General features: G+C 35.9%; 1 protein-coding gene across 2 annotated transcripts in view; it reads left to right on the forward strand.

Annotated features, from left to right (window-relative positions):
- ANKDD1B (Ankyrin repeat and death domain-containing protein 1B) overlaps window positions 1–14027 on the forward strand; it is a 58000-nt gene extending 43973 nt beyond the window's left edge. The window contains exons 10-16 of one of the 2 annotated variants that reach the window (XM_051217784.1): window positions 53–151; window positions 2170–2268; window positions 3696–3791; window positions 5549–5647; window positions 7655–8365; window positions 10468–10603; window positions 12583–14027. In XM_051217784.1, the coding sequence (XP_051064207.1) occupies window positions 53–151; window positions 2170–2268; window positions 3696–3791; window positions 5549–5647; window positions 7655–8365; window positions 10468–10603; window positions 12583–12779 (1437 nt within the window). In that variant the 3' untranslated portion in view covers window positions 12780–14027. Of the gene's footprint in view, window positions 1–52; window positions 152–2169; window positions 2269–3695; window positions 3792–5548; window positions 5648–7037; window positions 8366–10467; window positions 10604–12582 lie in introns of those variants that run through there. The other variant, XM_051217785.1, reaches the window with a different exon arrangement.
- The last annotated feature ends 424 nt before the right edge of the window (window positions 14028–14451 follow it).

Below are 14451 nucleotides of genomic sequence, written 5' to 3' on the forward strand. Positions count from 1 at the left end.
CTATACAATATATTATTAGTGATACCATTGCTCAATATGTTCTCTTTTTTAGGTTGGTGATACAGCCTTACATGTTGCAGCATTATCTAATCTTTCAGATACTATCTATTTTTTATTCTCAAGAAAATTTGATCTTTGCGTTGTCAAAGAGGTAAGTTTCTTTGGGTGCATTACTTTTCTCATCTGCTCACTAGTGACTGACTTCAAGAGACACTCCTGGAGTTCTAGTGAGAAGCCGTTACCAGTGGAGTTCAACCAGGTCTGTTGTGAGATATCAGCTCACTGAAGACAATGGTATGCGGTGGCGCAACTTCGTGGATTGATTGAAGTTAGACATTAACACCTTTAGATGCCGGCCAGCTCAGTGTTGTAGTTGGTTAAGCGCCCGGCGCGAGACTGATAGATCCTGGGTTCGGATCATGGATGCACGCTGCTGAGGAGTCCCGTACTAGGAAGGAACGGCCGTCCAGTACTTCCAGGTTTTCCATGGTGGTCTAGCTTCAATTGACTCATGATTTCAAACAGTTAAAAATTAACTGGTTAGTTACAGGCTGTTTATTTTGTATGCTTGCAATTGCCGTTGCTAACTATCTCCAGTGGTTGATAAGTTATATAGTTCGGGTAAAATAGTTAATTATTTCGATGAGAAATATTTAGATTAAGTACCAACATTCTAAACCTCATGTATCCTAAATAGCAAATTAGTTCTATTAAGATTGTTAGTTATCCCTTACTGATGAGTATCAACTAGAATGAAACCTTGATCAGAGTTCCTTACTGATTGCCTTCAACCACATAATATAACATTCTAGTTTGTTGATAGAAGTTTTTCTACTTCAGATTGTGTAGTTATGTCGCTAAGTAGTCTGAACAGTCATATCGGAACATTTATCCTGTTAACGTGTCAATTAATATTAATCATTCAACAATTCTTCCATTATAATTTTAGGCTGGTTAAGATGTACACATAAGTGTAAAAAAGAGTTACACTTTATCCATTGATAGACTGGATTTGATGTATTAAGTCGGTTCTGTAAGCGATATATGATCTTATGGGATTTAAAAGCAAGAAACAGACTTATTATTGAACATCTCTACCCATTTAATTACACGCACCGTAATCATGTTGTGCTTATGAGGTATGGCAACTTGGATTGATTCACATATGTGCCAGGTCTTACGTTGTAGCTGACTGACTGACTGAATCAGACAGTAGCCTACAGTTGTGTACCTGTCTTATCCCAACAGTCAACGATATCAAATTTTCATTTAGTCACCGCTAACTATTTCCCAACTTTCAAGTTTAGATGTTCGATTAGGGTTATTCACAACGTTTTTAATGTTCTATTCAGCACTTTCAACTGTTTTCACGATAATATGGTACATGATTGATAAATATTTGTGTAGGTTTCATTGAAGATCTTATTTCAAGCTCCAGTTTTCACTATATTTGTTATTCTAATCTGATATGTCAAACTGGGCTACACTGGCATTTTTAACTCTTGAATTGAAATCTTCCATGAAAATTAAGATCTAATATACAACATTCACTTATCAAATGAACTGTAAACTGTATGAGAACAGTATATCTGTGGTGTGGGTTACTTATTTCCATATAAGTAGTATATAACGGTCGTCAGGCATAGAGTACATTTCAGTAGAAGTTCGATGATGAAAGAACGGGAACGGAATGCAATTGGTATAAAAACGCGTGAACAATGAAATCTGAGACAATCGATTGATGTTTGCGATAGGAACGGTCAAGTTTGGGATGATGGGTTAATAACTTGCAAATTAACGATTTACTATATGGTTCTCGGATTTTAGTGAGATGCTCTGTAAGTCTGCATCAGTTACGTTCGATTGTCCTTACTCGTGTTGTTGTTCAATTCATATGTATCGGACGTCAGAAGCAGTCGTTCTCACTTCTCCTGTCAACCAACCAGCCAGTTTCCATGTAGCAGAAAATCAGCCAGCTAATAGGATATTTTTCACCTATATGGCTAAACTAGTCACGATTGAACTCATACATTCAATCTCAATATGTTACACCAAGTAACAGAGATGTTAACTAAATCAGGCATAGTTTTCTTGTGTCTGGTGAGCGCAATAGTTGGCGGATCATTGTCATAAAATTATATGTGTCTATTATTCTTTGATTTTTTGTAGGATAAACAAACTCCATTACATCTTGCAGTTTCACAAAATAGACTTGAAGCAGTTGAAGCTTTATTGTTTTGTGGTGCTCCATTAGATCTGAAGGATAAAGTAAGCAACTGTAGTTTTGTTTTTCAATTTATATCTTGATTTTTACAGATGTCCTCTTCGTCCTATTCAAGACTGATCAGATGGGTGTACTTGCATCCAAGAGTGATGTTCATGTTGAAACTTAAACACCGATACCTTTCAGATTACCGTTTGAACAGAAAGACACTGTGTTTGAGTCTTAATGGGAACATCAACGCTGGGATTCCTGGACACCCATCTAACGATTCCTAAATAGGATGAAACGCGCATTTTGAAATCCATTGCTGGACAAAGTTCGTCTTTTCTGTAAAAAAACTTGGGAAAAATCTCTGTCTCGGCAATACGCAAAATGTCGCAAATAATACTGATCGAAATTCAGTGCTGAATATTAACAACGGAATAGCTCAATACTTTTCTAATAATGATATTTATACTCAAATTGTAGACACGTTGGGCAGTAGACTTAAGGTTGTAGTGTACTGTGAGAAGCAAGTGATAAGAAACTACTGACTGAGATTATCTCAGCCAGATTCGATTATAAACCTTAGGATACTTATCCGTGATATTTCAAACAGTAGTACAGATGTTATAACCAAGTTATTTTCATAACAACTAACATCTTGTTAGACTGAGTTATTTGAACTAATCATCTACCAATATAGTCAAGCGCCCATCCCACAACCCGATCAGTACTGTTGGTAGGAAAAAAAACACTACTGGTTATTATTCAATGACATTAGCTGTAAACGTCTCGCTCATATGGAAGTTCACTTCTTATATAAGCAGATTTGATGGGAGATGATAACATTACTGACAGAGAAACCGAGGAAATTTACTTTGAATAATAAGACCTGTACTTATTGGTACTTTACTAATCAATGAGTGATGTCTTCGCTGAATATCAGCAGTCGTTATCAACCCTCTATCAGTTAGTCAATTCTTCCCAAAGTAAGTCTCCACCATATCAAAGTCCCAATCACATAAATGCTTCGATTTAAGTTGTCGATACATTGCAATGAATTTGACACAATAAATGATGGGAATTGCTAATGCTCCTGAACCATCTAACGTCTTGAATTATTGATCACAATAATCTACATGAGCCAATATAAAGCAGACTTACTTACTTACGCCTGTTACTCCCAATGGACCATAGGCCTCCAAACCACTGTCATAGGCCTTCTTTTCTAGTTCTATTCAATTCTTGTTCATTCTCCTCCTTTCTGTTTCCATTTCTCGGCGGAATTTGTTCTTTGGTCTTCGTCTTTTCCTATGACCTTGAGGATTCCAAGTGATGAGGGCTTGCCTTGTGACGTAATTGGGTACTTTCCTCAAATCATAAAACAGGCCGACAGTATATAATTTTATCGATTAAAAATATGCCTTGGTTTATCCGCCTCTAGATCCCAACTTCTTAATTAACAATCAACGTATATTTTTGTTTCTAGGATAATCAAACTCCTTTGATGATTGCTGCCAAATCAAATTACACTGCATTAGTTGATATGATAATACGTGCTGATCGATGGAATAAAACTTATCCGGTAAGAGAGAGAGTGAGAGAGAGGCAAAGAGTGTTGGAAAGTTCTCTTAGTTACGTAATTCTGTTTATAGTTCAATCGGTGATATATTGTAACGTTATTTCTTATTTTTTATTTCATTTTAACTAAGGTAAGTAGTTGAGCTGTTGCGTAATATTTCTGAAGTCATAAGGATGTTGAATACGGTAAAATGGAAACAATGACACGCAATTGGTCAGTACGTTTTATTTTAAGCAAAGATGGATGCAGGTATATCCAGCTGACGAGTCCCAAATAGGATGAAACGCACGTCCTGGATTCCACTGCTAGTCACTATCCATCTTTGCTGAACATGTCGAGTATATTTTATTGTTTATCTATATCCTATAACTGAATGAGATTCAGGTAAACTGAAATGGATGGATGATTAGAGTAGTTTGTTGATTTCAACAACACTAAAATTGGCGTAAGTCGAGTTCTTATATATGAATTGAAAAACCCTTAGCGTGCAATGAATCTTCATCAAACGAGGTGTTTGGAACATATATTATAGATGTCTAACCATCCCTTACCTCTATGTGCGGTATTGCTTCGTGTGAAGACTGCCTGGGGGAAAGATAATGGGCTGTTAACCTAACATGTGGTGTCACTCGATGAAATCATGGTCTGTTAATCTGAATTGAGTAGGTAGACTATTTGGTTAGAGTCATCACGATTATCATAATGAGAATTTGTCGACGCTGTGTAACACAGTTCGAAACTGGTGTCAATGGCAAATCTCTTCACTGAACAACACATTCTTGATATTTACATAATTCAATGAATGTTTTCCGTTTATTCAAAAATCACAGTTTACATCATGAACTGACGTTAAATGGAAAAAAAGTTGAAGACCATAAAGCACTGAAAAGTTTTTTCCACCCTTGGACAGAATATTTAGATTAAACTCCGGCCGTATGACCTAAATGCTCAAGGTTTACTCCCACAATAAGTTAATGGGTGTACGCATTTATGGAGTCTCATACTAGAACAAAATTTCTGTTCATTTCCATCCAGAGTTTCACTAATTATCTGACTAAGGTCATTTCAGGATGTAAACTGTAAAATTCATTGATTTCCACAAATATTTCATGTACCTGAATAAATGGTTGCCCTGGTTGTCAGAAAGGTCATCGGCCTCATGACTTCCGAAAGAACTCGAATTTGATCATGAAACGTCATAATTGTTCTAAATGACGACCTCTGATCCCAGGACAGAGTTTAAATGGTTTGAATATTTTCTGGTTAGCGTTTTTTTAGCGAGTTAGTTTTCTACGGCATGGGGTCTCTAACCTCATACCCAACCCTCCTCATTTATCCGGGCTTGGGACCGGCAGTAGCCCCCGGAGGGACCCCAGGTGGAGTTTTCCATAAACATATCTCACCATTATAATATAAGTCAATTCTAAAAAAATTCCAATCTTAGATTGACTTTCAACTCTGGAATACAAATACATCCAGCTGACAAGCCTCATGTAGGACGTAAAGTACATTCTGGATTTCATTCCCAATCATATTCCCTCTGTACTATATAAATACGATTACTTACTTACTTACTTACTTACTTACTTACTTACTTACGCCTGTTGCTCCTCATGAAGCTCCTCATGAAGGAGCATAGGCCTCTCCATACGATAGTTCCATTTAAAATAAATATCTATTCAGCTAGTTATTAGTTGATTTTCTTACTTAATTCATATTTCTTTCTTTTCCCACTTTTTTCTCGTATCATAATCAATTAGGTGAATGCTCAAAAATTGATTGATGAAATTTTACAAACACAACAAACCAAATATGTAACCACAAGAATATTAGACAAAAAACAAAAGAACACACAAGAAGTAAGTAATCAATGAATTGAATAAGTTAGCTGATTGATCATAAAACTTAAAGTAAACATGATAGATAAGATTTGATCTGTACTAAGAAGGATCTGATATATATGATATTGATCAACACTCAGTGATCAATCAATTGTAAATACATCTTAGTCCTACAAGAAGTCAAGTGCGATCCGGATAGTTTAGTGTTAATGTCTCTGATTGTGAAGCTGGATGACACGGGATCGAATCTGTCAGGAAACATCAGTTTCCTCAAGATTACAAATATACAGTGTTGACGAGTGTCGTGTAGTACGACACCTAGTTCCAGAGTTTCCTGTTGACTAACTTCAACCACCAACTTATCTCAACATAGTGAATGCATGTCGAGTCACCTAGATTGGTGGCCACACTACAACTTGGTCGATAGTATTCGATCTGCACTAAGAAGGACCTGACATACTTGAAATTGCTCACTACCTAGTGATCAGTCAGCTGTAAGTACTTGGAGAAAATCTGTTTGATCCCTTTTTTTGGAAGGACCACCGCTTTTCTCAATGTAATTAGTGGGTATTTCAGTACAATGCCATTAATTATTTGATGAGTTCAAAACCACCAGCTTTACTGTAAATCAAGCTTATTCAGGATGTGAACTAATTAATTTCTGAAATCACGAATTGATCTAAGTTATATGATCACGTGATATTATGGACTAATTGAAGTCCTGGAATAGGATGAAACGGCCGTCCAGTGCTTCCAGGTTTTCAAAAGTAGTAGTAATATCAACCGGTTCATGATCTCAATCATAAATATAATAATCTTCACAACCCTATACTGAAAGTTGAATTTTTGTTGGCAATAGGATCTGGGATACACGTCTCATCTGATTTAAGACTCATTATCTAGATATGCTGGCATATCAGTCTTGATTTCTATATTTCAGAAGCTTGACCAATAAAATGAAGAAGCTTAGTTTATTTGAGCCAAATCGATCAGGCAACTACTATATACTCATTTATCTAAACGTTTTAGCCCCCCTTAAAAAAGTAAGCCTTTCAGTGGTTTATATCTCATCCTTTATAATATAAAGCAATTCCTTGAATAATTTCAAGAAATAATCCCTGTAGTTCTAGTAAGAATCCATGGTCAATGAAGTTTAACTCTTTTGAGTGTGATCCAGTAACCAACCAATGAGACTAAAAGATGATTGTATCAAATTACAAATTACTAAAACTTTGAAATCTAATCTATTGCACGACAACTTATTGGTCTAAATGTCAAGCGCTCATCTCAGAACTTCAGTGTCTAAAGTTCTAACACTGATTAGTTAGCGGATTGACACTGCTATGGAATACCATATCAAGATGAAAGGTTTGTCCAGTGTGATTATTGGGTTTTACTCGTTGTTATGTCCCGATAAACATAATGAAAGGTAACTTTTGGGATCTGTTGATGGACCAATACTAAACGTATATTTCTGTTGTATAATTATTAGGTAACTAAACTATTCATATTCATATTCCTCTTATTGTAAGCTTTATTTTGACCTATGAACTATAATTATACGACTTACCATTCTTGAATTATTCCCTGTCTATCAATTAGTACCTCCCTCATTCACAGCCACATCTGGCTAATTCTTGTACAAATGTTGTTTCTTATTTTATTGGTACGATGTTGTCTGTTTGGCTGGTGTATACAAACTCAGTCTGTTTGAAAAAGAAGATTCATATTGCAGAAGCTGAGATTGGTGTTCTGGACTTAACTGGCTGAGCTAGGCAAGAAGCAGGACCGATAAGGACTCGGGAGTGCTCGCACGTGTTTTATGCGTCCTTGGTCCAATCGATAATTCACTGCTCTCTAATCGGCGGTCACAAGTTATAACACTAATCAACATCAGTTCACGATGTACACAATGAAATTCAACAATCTCTATCTATTCACACATATATCCATCTATCTATTCTTTCACATTTCATAAGAATAAACTATCTTTTTTTTCAATTCTTTCTATTCACACATTAATAGATATTATCGAATGATCGAAAACACTTATTCAATGATAATACTGGTAACCATAGTAACAATAAGAATAATGATAGTACTGAAGATTCAGAAAGTAGTCGGACATACGTTGGACAACATCACGATTACCATCATCATCATCCTACTACTACTGATATTGATGAGAATTCAATCATTCCAAATGATAATGATCCTAATGATGTGATGATGATAGAATTTATTGATCCATTTAAACAATTACAATTAGAAGAGAACAATAAACAAATTAATGAAATACAATTAATAGTAGATCATCGTTCAACGACCACAGCAAGTTCTGAATCAGGTAGTGAATTATCATTAGGTTATGAAGCAAGTCGTGCATGGAATAGATCAGATCCAAGACAATATCAATCTAATCATGATCTATTGAATAATTCATTTAGTCTATCACAAATTAGTTTGAGTCGTGATTTAACCGAACCAAATTTTAATCAAGAACATTATGATCATGATGTAGATGATGTGGATGACGATGATTATCACCATCGAAAACATGGAAGTCTTAATAATTTATCATGTCAAGTTCAAGGTGATGAGATTTATTTACCAAATGGTGAGACAATATTTCGTATTACGGATACACTGTTAGCACAATCCAGTAAGAATATGCGTTTATTGAATGGATATGGTTTGAATTTAACACATCCATTTACATTTAGAGCACCATGTCAAGTGAGTGATTCCTTTTTTCTTACTTTCTTTCTAATATTTCTGTTGAAAGAAGATAGATTAATGAGAGTGATGTTTAAGATGGTCTAGGTTAACAAGAATCAATCAACATCATTTTAACATTTTATTTTAACACATAGATATTAGTACAAGGAGGCACCAAATACATATACGCTACACAAATCTCATTCGATAAGTGTGAGGGCTGTGATACTGCCCGGATGCCCAAACCGAAGCAGTTGGTGTTCTTAGGGGGTCACACCCGGAGCCTTCGATCTGAAGGTCTGGTCCACAAGGCAGTGGAGCATCGTAAGGAGATGCAGTCCCATGGAAGCCGGTGGCCAACTATTGGTTCATACGCCATTTTCTCCTTCAGGATACTGGAGCCCATGTTCACCATTGGTTTGGAACCCGGTTAAAGCGCCGGACATTCGCTTTTCGTCCTCTCATTTTTGTAAACAACACCCGTGGTGCGAGAAGGCAGCGAGTAGGACTTCCCTGGCAGAGGCTATAAACTCGTGGCCATGTGAGAGCATTTCGAGAGGGAGAGCGGACTCTCCCCACTCTCGGCCGTGCCAGGGCATTTGGGGGCATATCATTTTAACATTTTGTTTTAACACATACATATTGGTACAAGGAGGCACCGATTACATCAAGATCTACAGGACAAGCTGTGAACCACATGTGGAGAAATTTCGAAGTTTATACTGATGATATTGTTCATAAGAATGATGAAATCTCCATGACCAAACCATTCAGCTTAGAGAACAAAACTCAATCAAAGAGAGTGATGTTTGTTTTAAGCATAGAAAAATTAATGGACCGGTTTTATATCTTAAGCGATTAATTTGAATTATACACTTATATTGGAGTTGAAAATATTGATCATAGAAACACTTAGTATAAACGTGTATATGAAGAACAATCAAGGTATTAGGATAATAATGATGGTGTTAATTGATCGATGTTATTCGATAGGAAAACCTGTTTAGCTTTGGTTTCATATTAGTTGATACTTGCTAGTATAATGAGACTGAAACATTCAGGGCTATATAAACGTAGTATTGATCAGTTGATGCAAATATCTTAGTCTCACAGAGAAGCTGTGAAATATAGAGTGAAACGAGTTTGAATCACTCAGGCAGTATCAACTGCCTACAGACTGAGGAAGCATACCTTATTGATGAATATCAAGTGGCATGAAACCCTATTTAAAAGTATCCTAGCGACTGCCTACGATTACCACTTTATATTTCAGCGTATTGCATGGGGTGTATCGTCATTTAGATTAGTGGCTACATCGAAACCTGATCGACAGAATTCGATCAGCACCTAGGAAGGAATTGATATACATGACATTGATCAACACCCAGTGATCAGTCAATTGTAAAAGCTTTTATATTTCGTTTGGAGTTCAAGTGTAGAGAAGATCTCTTGTAACGAAGTACTATGAAGCGATTAAAATTAGAATCAAACGATCAAGCACCCCAGAGATATCAGCAGTTATTTCAAACAAAAACTCAGCAATTTATCGATAGTGTAGTGAACAAGAACACATGTGGAGGTACAATCGAATGTATTTGAACGCCAAATTACAGAATATCTCACTAAGATCTAAGAACCATACAGTCAATACCTCATTTGCAAAACGTCAATCAGTTGTCTCAAACTTGACTGTTTATTTTGCAAATATCATTCCATCGTCTCAGATTTCACTGTTCATGCAATTTCATACCAATTACTTTCCGTTCTCATTTTTTCCTTCTCGATCTTCTACTGAAATACATTTTCTTCTTGACTATCATTAACACCGTTGGATGCCGGCCGGCTCAGTGGTCTAATGGTTAAGTGCCCGCGCGCGAAGCCAGAAGGTCCCGGGTTCGGACCCCGCGGGTTCGTGGACGCGCACTGCTGAGGAGTCCCGTACTAGGGCGGAGCGGCCGTCCAGTGTTCCCAGGTTTTCCATGGTGGTCTAGTTTCAACTGACTCATGATTTTAATCTGTGGAAATTTCTAAAATCTCCACAAACCCCTTCTGATACCATTATATACTACCTATGTGGATATAAGTAACTTACATCATGATATTAAATTTCATTTTTTTAGAATTATGCTGATGATATGAATGTTCTATTCTATGAATATTCACATCGATATGCCAAATCATCGGATTGGAAAAATTTAGCAAAATTTTGGGGATTCACATTAGATGATATAACTGCCATTGAATATCAAGATATTGGTAAGTTCAGTTCACCGTAATATTTTAGATACGGGATAGTTTATGTATAATCATAAGGAATTACTTACTTACTTACTTGCGCCTGTTACCCCTCACGTAGGAACATAAGCTGCCCAGTAGAATTATAGATTGTCAGTTTTTTCGGATTAATGATTAACACTACTTATACAATCAATGGTGGTTGAAACGATGAACCATAGAGATAATGAAATCGTGTGTACTTCACTGTGAAATCAATTCTGAGTGATGACACTGTTGGGTCGGCTTCGAAAAAGAGGGATAAAGCCTCTAGCGACTCTAAAGGTGATGAACAGATTCTATCTAATCAGAACCTAATAGAACCATCTAGAATATCAAGATGACATTCTACGATTGGACGATGACATAACTTGCCTCCTTGTGGATTGGATGAATTATAATGAGATTATAGCCAATACTAATAACTATAAATACCCATGTTTTTCTGTACATTTTTAATTCTTACTAAATAATCACTTCCTCTGCTTCTTCTGTCTTCTGGTTTGTGACTGTAGAGTTTTATATATTCGAGTGCGGTTAGTTGTATATCATATTCTGTATCTTTATTCATTGATTAAGATCATCATGTTGATCCCAACCAGATAGTTTGTACCTACCAACACAACTTAATTTGACAGTCAATGGATTTGTAAACTGATGTTATGAGATAGTTTCACGGCTCACAATTCTCTCTCAATCTAGTCCGACATTAATAAACATAGCGTCTCGAGATGTGGAGTGGATTGGCAGACATAAGTCATGTTCCAACTGCCTCAATCGAAGATTCACTTATACATCAGAAAGTATGTGTAGATAACCTCAAATATTTAAAGTGAAATCTCTGATGAAAATTATACTCAAAGGTTCAAATAATCATTCTATAAATGAACCGAGAAATGCTCAAAACTACTGGCTTCTAGAATTACGTCATAACAACATAATAATCATGTGCTTACAAGTAAATAATTTCTGGGATTAATTTCAGGAGTTCTAATGAGAATCCATGATAAGTAGATTTTAATCACAATTGGTTGATCACTGAGTGGTGATCAATGTCATGTGTGTCAAGTCCTTCTTAGTTCAGATCGAATGCTATCGATCATGTTGCAATGTGGTCAACAGTCTAGGTGACTCGACACTGCGTGCACTATATATTGAGATTAGATGGTGGTTAGAGGTAGTTGACAGGAAACCCTGGACTCGGATTTCGTGCTACTTGGCACTCGTCACCAAGTTGTACCTGTAATCTTGAGGGAACTGGTGCTCCCTGGCGGACTCGATCCCGTGTCACCCAGCTTCACAGTCAAAGACGTTACCACTGAGCTATCCGAGCCGCGACTAACCTCCTGTAGGATTGAGATGTAATCACAATTGATTGATCACTGGGTGGTGATCAATTTCATGTCAGGCATAAAAAGAAAAACAAAAATCTCACCAATTGCAATCAATTATGTTTAGGAAATAACAAATCACTGAATTATAACTCAACACTTTTGAAATGGGACATTTGTCATAAAGCCTAAAAGTCATGAGTTCGATCTCTAACGAAGGATATAGCCGGGGATGTGTATTATCATGAAATCCCAATATTGGATTGTGGTGAGACTATAATTCATGAATGAACCAATCACGGTATAAGATAAAAGGTCTTGGATTTTGGAGTGAAATTCCCCCCATCCATTTGGCTAAATAGAGTTTTGGCATTATAGCTGATGTCAATTCATGATGAAAATCTTAAATTTAATTCGTAACCTTAACTATCAATTGTAAATGAGAATTGTAATTCCTTACACACTGGTTTATAGTCTTCATTTGGTTCTAGTTACTAGGTGAACACTCTGAAGGTCAGTCTAGTGTCACTTAACGGTCGTCCATAAATTATAGTCACATCTTGGAATAATTCATAACTTTTATCATTATCTAATTAAAATTAATTGTACCTTTTTTTAACTTTTATTTAGGTAAAAATTCTTATAAAGAACATACATATCGATTATTGAATATATGGTTACATGGTATTAGTGATAATCAATCACCATTGAATGAATTATATTTAGCCTTAACTACAATTGGACGTAAACGAATTGTGGAACAATTACGTCGACGTATTAAAACATTAAATAAACTGAATAATAAGCATAAATGTAAACTATATTAAGAAATATATAAATACGGATACACTAGCACCTAACCAACCAATCACCCACCCACCCAAACACACACAGAGACATACATGTACATCATGTGTAAAATTTCATTTTGTTGTCTTTATTTTTTTTTTGGATTACACTTCTCAATTATGCTATTTGTAACCTTCTCTGTATATCCTTCTTTATTATGTAATCAGAGTATCCAGACACACACTCACACATAGAGGAAAACATCCTTCTTTATTATGTAATCAGAGTTGCTAAACACACACACACACACACACGCACATCATGAGAAATATTCATTCATCTTAAATATAATGGTTTGGATAAATGCCCCAGGGTAATCATCTCCCCATCACATTATCTAACTCTATTATTTATAATAAGATTAGGTGTTCTCTATTTACAATGATTTTAAAAACTGTTCATTTGTAGTTCATGTGTATTTTATTTACTTACTTACTTACTTGCGCCTGTTACCTCTCATGAAGGAGCATAGGCCGTACATCATTATTCTCCATCTAACTCTGTACTGGGCAATCCTTTCTATTCATCATTCTGATGTTTACTTACAATTCTCAACGTAGTGTAATTTTCAACTTTCCTCTTTCTCGTTTCTCTTCAAGATTCCAAGTGAGCATTTGCTTCGTGGTATAGTTTGATGATTTCCATAATGTATGTCCTATTCACATCCAACATCTTTCCTTAATTTCTTTTTATCCGGAAGCTGGATTTTGTTCTCTCCCACAAGAGACTGTTACTGATGGTATCCAACCAAAAGATTTGTTGTATATGCGAGAGAGAATGAAAAAATACTTCAATTTAGGTTTTCGTTTTATTCTTTTCTTTTTCATGTTGATTTCTGTCAATTACGCAATTACTCTTTTGTACACCCCTATACTCATATTGTTCTGTCAAAATTGGTATAGGGGGTCAGGTGGAGTAATATTCATATTAAAAAGAACATTGAAATATTGATCAATATTATTATTATTATTTTTACTAATTATCCTATATCTTACAAACATATAAACACATATTCAGTCACAGATACTCAGTGAGTTCACCTCTGACGCTTCTCGTTGCTAATTTTTCCTTCCTTGTCGAGCATTTTCCTTTGTGTTTGATTTATACTTATCTATTTTCAATACCACCCCCCTTCGTACGTTCTTTTTCACATTCCTTTATTTATTTTTTGTACAGAATGGAAAAAAGGGAAAATTCTAAATTGTAAACAATAAATTTGATGAGAGAAAAAAATGTAGAGAAAAATTGGTTGCTAACTATTTACGTTTCGTTATATCAGAAGGGATGTTTGTGGATATTATAGTAATTTTAATAGTTGAGATGATCAGTCAATTGAAGCTAGACCACCATAGAAAACCTGGCATCACTGAACGGACGTTCCGTCCTATTGTGGGACTCCTCAGTGGCAGTGAGCATCCACGATCCCACCTTGCCAGATTCGAACCCAGGACTTATCATTCTCGCGTGCGAACGCTTATCTTTTTGATCAACGCATGCTTACTAGTGACCGGCTCCAAGAGGTACTTCCTGGAGTTCTAGTGAGAAGGAGTAACCAATGGAGTTCAGCCGAATCTGTTTAGATAGTAACTCACTGAAGACAATAGTAAATCTGTCGTTCAATTTCGTGGATTAGTTGAAGTTAGATATTAA

This window comes from Schistosoma haematobium, chromosome 7 (assembly GCF_000699445.3).
Source record: "Schistosoma haematobium chromosome 7, whole genome shotgun sequence".
NCBI lineage: Eukaryota > Metazoa > Platyhelminthes > Trematoda > Strigeidida > Schistosomatidae > Schistosoma > Schistosoma haematobium.